Source organism: Mandrillus leucophaeus, unplaced genomic scaffold (assembly GCF_000951045.1).
Source record: "Mandrillus leucophaeus isolate KB7577 unplaced genomic scaffold, Mleu.le_1.0 Scaffold282, whole genome shotgun sequence".
Classification (NCBI taxonomy): domain Eukaryota; kingdom Metazoa; phylum Chordata; class Mammalia; order Primates; family Cercopithecidae; genus Mandrillus; species Mandrillus leucophaeus.
Window position 1 is genome coordinate 1,416,887 of NW_012102943.1, and position 8,450 is coordinate 1,425,336.

General features: G+C 41.3%; 1 protein-coding gene across 3 annotated transcripts in view; it reads left to right on the top strand.

Moving 5' to 3' along the window:
• DCTN4 (dynactin 4 (p62)) overlaps positions 1–7,483 on the top strand; it is a 44,542-nt gene extending 37,059 nt beyond the window's left edge. For all 3 annotated transcript variants that reach the window (XM_011985321.1, XM_011985322.1, XM_011985323.1), the window contains 2 exons: positions 569–666; positions 4,862–7,483. In XM_011985321.1, the coding sequence (XP_011840711.1) occupies positions 569–666; positions 4,862–5,075 (312 nt within the window). In that variant the 3' untranslated portion in view covers positions 5,076–7,483. The remainder of the gene's footprint in view (positions 1–568; positions 667–4,861) is intronic.
• Positions 7,484–8,450: the final 967 nt, after the last annotated feature.

Here is an 8,450-nt window from a genome sequence, read left to right on the forward strand (position 1 = left end):
ATTTCTCCCCATCCTCTTAAGAAATAAAACATTAGGGTCAGGTGCAGTGGCTTATGCCTGTAATCCCAGCACTTTGGGAGGCCAAGGCAGGTGGATCACGAGGTCAGGAGTTCAAAACCAGCCTGGACAATGTGGTGAAACCCCATCTCTACTAAGAATGCAAAAAATCAGCCAGGCGTGGTGATGAGCACCTGTAATCCCAGCTACTTGGGAGGCTGAGGCAGGAGAATCGCTTGAACCCAAGAAGCAGAGGTTGCAGTGAGCCGAGATTACGCCATTGCACTCTAGCCGGAGCGACAGTGCAAGACTCTGTCTCTAAAAAATAATTAAATAAAACATTAAAGACACAATTGAAGCCCCCATGTTCTCCCCAGTTCCGCATTGCAGACCCCATGAAGTAAGTACTTACTTTCTCTTAAAACCTTTGTTCTTATAAACTCCATATAAGTAGTATATATGTTTCCTGAAACTTGCTGTATGTTTCCGTTTGTCTAAATCAGTGTCATACTTTGCTATATTCTGTCACACTGGTCCCTTCTCAGGCAGGCCTCTCTGTGTTGCTCTCCAGGTGGTGGTGCCTCCCAAAGAGCTCATTTTAGCTGGCAAGGATGCAGCAGCAGAGTACGACGAGTTGGCAGAACCTCAAGACTTTCAGGACGATCCCGAGTGAGTGATCTTTTTGTGATCCCCATACCACAATTGGCTGATACAGAATGCCCACTTATATATCCGATTTTCTTGTCTGGATGTTTTTAAATTACTTTTTTCTTCCTGTTTCTAAAAATAATTATTGTAGAAAATTGGGGAAATATATATAAGACCATGAAGAAGAAAATAAAATTATCCCACCACCAGAGATAAACAGCATTAACATTTTGGCATTTGTCCTTCCAAATATTTCTCCCCTCATTGGGATCATTCTATAGATACAGTTTTTTAGCCTTTTTCACTTGAATATATTTTCCCATGTTAATTAAAAAAAAAATTTAAGTATATGATTTTAATGGTTGTGGACAGGATACAATATTCTGTCCCTATAGATTTATCATTGGGTTTGTTCCACACCCCCACCCCCTTGGAGTAATTAATAGATTTTACTCTCTCATACCTAATAACTGAAAAGAACCAAACCTTCCACTAACTGGGAACTGTGACCATCAGAGAATTCAGTCTATAGACTGACTGATTTCAGTGATTTGAACAGAGAATTTAATATAAAGAATTATTCACTTGTGTAACTTAAAAAGTGAAAAAGAACACTAAAGTAGCAATTTTATGCTACTTCATGGGCATAAAATTTCAAAGATAGCTATTTTATGAGCCAGCTACCACCCCTCGGGTGGAGGGAACAAAGGGAAATAGTTAGAATTATTAAAATTTAGAACTTAAAGAAGGAGCTCCATGTAGCTGAAACTCGGGCCTCCAGTGAGCTGAAGGGGAACACTGCTTGCCTGGTCCTGGCATCTCATGATGGCAAAGGAGGGGTGGCGTGATTATACGAGAACTGGAAAACTTCAGCTGCTTACTGCCACTTCCTCCTGGGTAAAGAAGCATTGCTGGGCTGGGCATGGTGGCTCACCCCTATAATCTCAACACTTTGGGAGGCTGAGGCAAGAGGATTGCTTTAGCCCAGGAGTTTGAAACCAGCCTAGGAATATAGTAAGACCCCGTCTCTACAAAAAAATTTTAAACATAGCCAGGTGTGGCAGCGCATGCTTGTAGTCCCAGCTACTCAGGATAGCAGGGCGGGAGAATCAGCGGAGCCCGGGAGGCAGAGGTTGTAGTGAGCCGTGATTGTGCCACTGCACTCCAGCCTGGGCAACAGAGTGATACCCTGTCTCAAAAAAAAAAAAAGGCCTTTTTGGAGTGATGGCCACAGGGAACAGGGACCACAAGCAAACAGGAATCTCTAAAGGAAGAGCAAGAAAGACCCTTCCTCCTCTAGACTTCTAGTCCCCCTTTAGAGCCCGCTACTGACAGAACCTGACAAAGAGCCAGCCAACCCAGCAGATACGGTCTGAGCAGAATCCTGTGTCACACAGCAAAACAGAGAGAGGTGCGATTGGAACTGAAAAACAATAGCTTAATAAACTGGCACAGGGAACATTTACGGTCTTTGTTTTGTGTTTTGAGATGGAGTCTCACTCTGTCCCCCAGGCTGAAATGCAATGGCGTGATCTCCTGCTCACTACAACCTCCACCTCCCGAGTTCAAGCAATTCTTCTGCCTCAGCCTACTGAGGAACTTGGATTACAGGCGAGCGCCACCATGCCTGGCCAATTTTTGTATTTTTAGTAGATATGGAGTTTTGCCATGTTGCCCAGGCTGGTCTCGATCTCCTGACCTGAACTGATCCACCCACCTTGGTCTCCCAAAATGCCAGGATTACAGGCATGAGCCAACATGCCTGGCCTATTTGTGGTTTTTTGACCGAATGATCAAAAGCTTTCTCAACAAGATATTAGAAGAGATAACATAAGATGGGTTAGAAAAATAAAGTGAAGCCGAGTGCTGTGTCTCACGCCTGTAATCCCAGCACTTTGGGAGGCTGAGGCGGGCAGATCACTTGAGGTTAGGAGTTCGAGACCAGCCTGGCCAACATGGCGAAATCCTGTCTCTACTGACAATAACGAAAATTAGCCAGGTGTGGTGGCACGCGCCTGTAATTCCAGCTACCCGGGAGGCTGAGATGGGAGAATTGCTTGAACCCTGGAGGCGGGGGTTGCAGTGAGCTGAGATTGCACCACTGCACTCCAGCCTGAACAGCAGAGCCAGACTCCATCTCAAAAAAAAAAAAAGAAAAGAAAAAGAAAAAGAAAGTGAAGGCAAAGGTGAGATTAGTGATTACCAAACGTGGGTTAACTCCAAAAAGCACCAGGTCAAGTGTTGTTTTGTTTTGCTGTTCGATAGCATTCCAGACCCCAACCCCAGAGGATTTTTTTTAGCAGGTCTAGCTAGAGACCAGAAATCCAAATTTGTTTTGGAAAAGCTTCCCAGGTATCAGTGGTTGCCTGGGAAATTAAGGATAAAAAGAAAGACTGACGTTTTCCTTTTTACCACTTTAAACTGTTTGAATTTTTTTTTATGTGACTCATACAAATCAAAGGTTTGGTTAGTTACTATAATACAAAATATACTGAGTTGTACAATACAAAATGTGTTCTCTGAAATCCTTGCTTTATGTGGGTCCTTAAATTAATTAGGTACAGAAATTTGTTAAGCCAAGATATATTTCTGGAATGATTGTCTGAGATATCAGATTTTCGCCTGATTACATGATAGAGTAATTAAAAACTGAATTAATTATATTTTACATAAGAATTAATAGAACTTTCAGATTTTGTAAATATGTAATCCCAGTAACCTTTCTTAGAGTGACTGAATATCATTTGGATAGTAGACAAATTCTGTTTATTTCATTGCCCTTTTACTTTCAGAAACTACATTATTAAAGCACAAACTTTATGCACAAATGAGGGGAAATTGAAATGGAAACCTCAATGAAGAGACATTTTTATGCTAAATTTCCTAATTACATAAGTTATTTACAAAAACACTCTTGATTTATGGTGTTCCAAATTTCCCTTAAAGCATTGAGTTACTAAAACTTTCCACGGTATGGCCAGGCATGGTGGCTCATGCCTATAATCACAGCACTTTGGGAGGCCGAGGCAGAAGGATCGTTTGAGCTTAGGAGGTCAAGGCTACCATGAACTATGATTGTGCCACTGCTCTCCAGCCTGGGTGACAGAACAAAACCTTGTCTCTAAAATATAAAAATAAGGCCAGGCACGGTGGCTCACGCCTGTGATATACCAACATTTTGGGAGGCCGAGGCGGGTGGATCACCTGAGGTCAGGAGTTTGAGACCAGCCTGACCAATATGGTGAAACCCCATCTCTACTGAAATTACAAAAATTAGGCAGGCATGGTGGTGTGCGCCTGTGGTCCCAGCTACTCAGGAGGCCGAGGCAGGAGAATCGCTGGAACCGAGGAGGTGGAGGTTGCGGTGAGCTGAGATCACGCCACTGCACTCCAGCCTGGTTGACAGAGCGAGACTCCATCTTGAAAATATAAAATATAAAATAAAAAATAATAAAATAACTTTCCATGGTATGAGTCTATGTTCTTTAGAAATATTACCACATTTGCACAGAGGTGAATGTAAAGGGATGTTTGCAGCACCATTGTTTATAATAGAGAACAATTGGCAGCAACCTCAGTATGTGCCAGTTATGGTAAACACATAATTGAATAGTATGCAACCATTACATAGAATGTAGACGATCTGTATATACCAGCATCAAAAGATGTTTGTGATAAACAGAGTAAAACAAGCAGTTATGGAATAGTGTGTACCATCTGCATTGGTTAGAAAAGCAGAAAAGTATAAGTTCATAGAAAAATATATGGCCGACGTGTTGGCTCATGCCCGTGATCCCAGCACTTTGGGAAGCCAAGGCAAACAGATCACTTGAGCCCTGGTGTTCGAGACCAGCCTGGGCAACGTGACAAAACCCCATCTCCACCAAAAATACATATTAATATATAAAGCTAGCCAGGTGTGGTGGTGCATGCCTGTAGTCCCAGCTACTCGGGAGGCTGAGATGGGAGAATTACTTGAGCCCGTGAAACAGGTTGCAGTGACCCAAGATGGAGCCATTGCACTCCAGCCTGGGTGACAGAGCGAGACTGTGTCTCAAAAAAAAAAAAAAAAAAACTTGGTAGGTTAAGAACAAAGTGTTTATAGGTCTTCTATGTGTGCTAAAGGAGAGAATAAGGTGAAAGACTTCTACTGTAAGTCTTAGTGGTTTGGCTGATTTTTTATCTACCTAATACTTGCTTTTTTTTCTTTCCATAGCATTATAGCCTTCAGAAAGGCCAACAAAGTGGGTATTTTCATCAAAGTTACACCACAGCGTGAGGAGGGTGAAGTGACCGTATGCTTCAAGATGAAGCACGATTTTAAAAACCTGGCAGCCCCCATTCGCCCCATTGAAGAAAGTGACCAGGGAACAGAAGTCATCTGGCTCACCCAGCATGTGGAACTTAGCTTGGGCCCGCTTCTTCCTTAAAAGGTTCCACTGGAGGGCAGATCCCAAAGGACAGTATCACCATAAACCTGCGTTAAAATGCGGAAGCTGCTGCTTCATTAGGCCTTGTTTATAACGATGTACCCATGCACTACGGAATTCTATTGCTAAGAAAGTGGGAGCATAGGCAAGACATTGGGAACACAGGGTAGCTGCTATTGCTCTTGCTCTCACCTCTGTTGACACCAGTAGGTCTGTGTCTCCCTCACTGAGCCCTGCACATTGAATAACAGCAGCATAATTCCATCTAGGAAAGGGGATGGGGGTTCCTTGGAGTGGCATTGTATTTACCACCTGAGAAACTGACTGTACTGTCTCTTGATCTGATCTCACTAAGGATCACAATGTCACAGATGAAACTTAATAACCCAAAGGTGGACCTGCTGTTAATGATGCAGCATTGGTCACAGTGTACCAACTGCTTTCTGCATTCCATTAAATATCATCTAACAGTCTAAAACATATCCCTTCACTTGCCATAGTGGCTGCCATTTTGCTATAGATTTCCATATAACCAAAAAATTGAATTGTCACATTATCTTTAGTATTGTGATGATTGGAAAAACCTATGAAGTTGTTAAGGCACTATCATTTGCCCCCTTTTTCTAAGTGAATATGGGACACTTATTAGTTGTTCTTAATTTTTTTTTCCCAATAAAATATGGATCTTTTAAGAAGAATTTGAGAAGCAAGCAATTACATGTCATGTCAAGGGGGTAGCAAATTCCATTCGTTTTCAATATTGCCACAATACCCAGGGATTAATGCTGCCACAGGGGGGCAATCTCTATTTGTCTTACTTCCCACCCCTTCCCTGTTCTGCCTCTGTAACTCAGTTAAGTTGTTCTGTTTGGGACCTGGAAAAGAACCCAAAGAAAACCTGAGTGGACAGGTTCATTTCTGGAATGCAGAAAACATTTTAAAGGTTAGATTTTTAGCATATTCTCAACTAGCATTCTTTCCAGTGAGTTGAGGGGGAAATTAACTAGTATAATCTCTTGAATCCAAAACTGGATATTAAGAACTTTCCCCCTTACTAAGTTTAAGACTTTTGTCATATGGTGAGTCAAATAAGACCATTTTGATTGTAAACCATAAAATAGTTCAGCAAGTAGCCCACAATTCTGGCCTAACAGCAGACATGCTGTTTTCACTTGGTATCCTGGAGTTGGGTTGCTAACCTTAATTTCTATGATGTTTTCTAAAATGAAACTTGACAAAGTAGACCACCAGCTGCACCGTGTTTTCTGTAAAAGTATTGTTAGTAAGTGGCCAAGAGACTTGAGGAAAATACAGATTTTTTGTTTACCTTCGTCTTGTTTCAAGTCTTAAAAAATTAAAGTTACATTACAATGTAGAATACAGATGGGACATAGTCCTTGTAAGCTTCCCTTGAAAATGTTTTAAATATTTAGGAAGCTTTTAAAAGACACTAAATTGTACTCTAAAAGACACTAAATTGTACTAGTTGTACAAAGATCAAGCCAGTTTTATGAAACAGTCCCACAGAGTAATAATATATGTGATGCAATGTGAGAAAGAAAATACTCATCTCTAACATGATGGTAATAATAAGGTTTAGCCTCTTAGGAGTTGGAGCAGGGGGATGGGTAATTACAAATTTGCAAACTATAGAAAGAGTTTCATTTTTTTTGTGACCCCACAGAGTCTCAAATTTTTATTTCACTACCTGCTAGAGACTACTGTGAAATCACTGCTCCATATTTGCCAGTGGAGGAAATGGGCATCAGAGTAAAGAATACTTTGTATGTTTACACATTTGCATAGACTACACACACATCATGCGTTTATGGCAGGCAGCTGGCATTTGTTCCCAAAAATAATAATGTTGAAGTATGGGTGGCATCATTCCCATATACAGAAACACAAAACATTTCAATCGTAAACTTGTTTCCTCAGAAGCCAAACTAATTTGCAGAATAGTAGAGCCACTGGTTTAATGTTTCTTCAAGATAGATTTTAGTGCAAGCTAGTATTCTGTGTGTCCATAGAAATGGTTCAACACCTGCAGCTGGTGAATTAGGAATTGTATTTGTTGCCTTTTTTATATTAGATGAGGTGCAAACATTTTAATGCTAGTCAGTATGCACCATCACAGGAAAGTTAGATCCCATTAGCACTTGAAACTACACTTTGGGAAACTTAGACTAAGTTAATTTGGATTTGTTATTTGATTCACCTACTGACCTTTTCTTTTGTTTGAAATGCTTATCAGCATAATGAGCTAGGTGTCGTGCGTATTTGTGAAGAAACATCCTTTTTGGTCCCTTTTGGGACAGAGAGGTACTCCTTGATCTTTATGAATGACAGGTTACTGTTTTGCCTTATTGCTTAACTTAATGTAGTGAAATAAAGCAGACAAAGCTTGAGCGTGTCTTTTGTTTGCTCTCATGTATATACTATGTAGCATGGCTCAGAACCAAAAGACAGGCGTGGAGTTAAGAGAGTTGGTGGGGCATGTTTCCTTCCATTCCTTTAAATGAAGTAATCTAAAGTCTCTTAGCAGGTTAGTTCACCATAATATATAAGTAGATGTTGCTTTGAGCTTCTTATATACATATTCGCAGAACCATTATATAAATGTGCTTAGACCTCTACCAGTTTTTATCTTGGGTCATTGCTTCTAAAGATATCCTTTGCAATATACACAGTGGTCTGCCTCCACCAGTGGCCACTCATCCGCCTTCATCTGTACCTTCATAACTCTTCCTTCCCTCCTCTTACTTAGATGAGTTATTCATACTCTTCCTGTCTGAACCCAGCCCCACCTCTTAACACTCAAGCTCATCCTCTTACCTATTCACAGACAGCATCGGCAGCTCTCCCCTTCCCTTTTCCATCAGCATGTGATTTCTCTCATCTTAAAAAAGAAATTGGCCTCACTCTCCTCTTCAGCTGCCACTCCATTTCCCTACTCCCTTTACAGCAAAACTCTAACTCTGGCTGGGCACGATCGCTCACACCTGTAATCCCAGCGCTTTAGGAGGCCGAAGCGAGAGGATCATTTGAGGCCAGGAGTTTGAGACAAGATTGAGACCTTGTCTCTGTTTAAGTAAAAGTTTTTTTTAAAAAAACAAAAACACCCTAATTCGACCTTCCAGTTCTGTCATTCTCACCTGAACCCATTCCAGTTAGACTGTCACCGCCACCACTTGGTCAAAACTGCTCTTGTCAAGGTCACCAGCAATCGCCACACTTAAATACGGGGTCAGTTCTCAGTCCTTAACTATGCAATTTTTCAGTAGATCTGACAGTTTCTCTCCCCTTCTTGAAAGGCTTTACTTGGTTTCCAGAACACAACACCCCTGGTTTTAAGGCAGAGCAGAGACCCCCTCT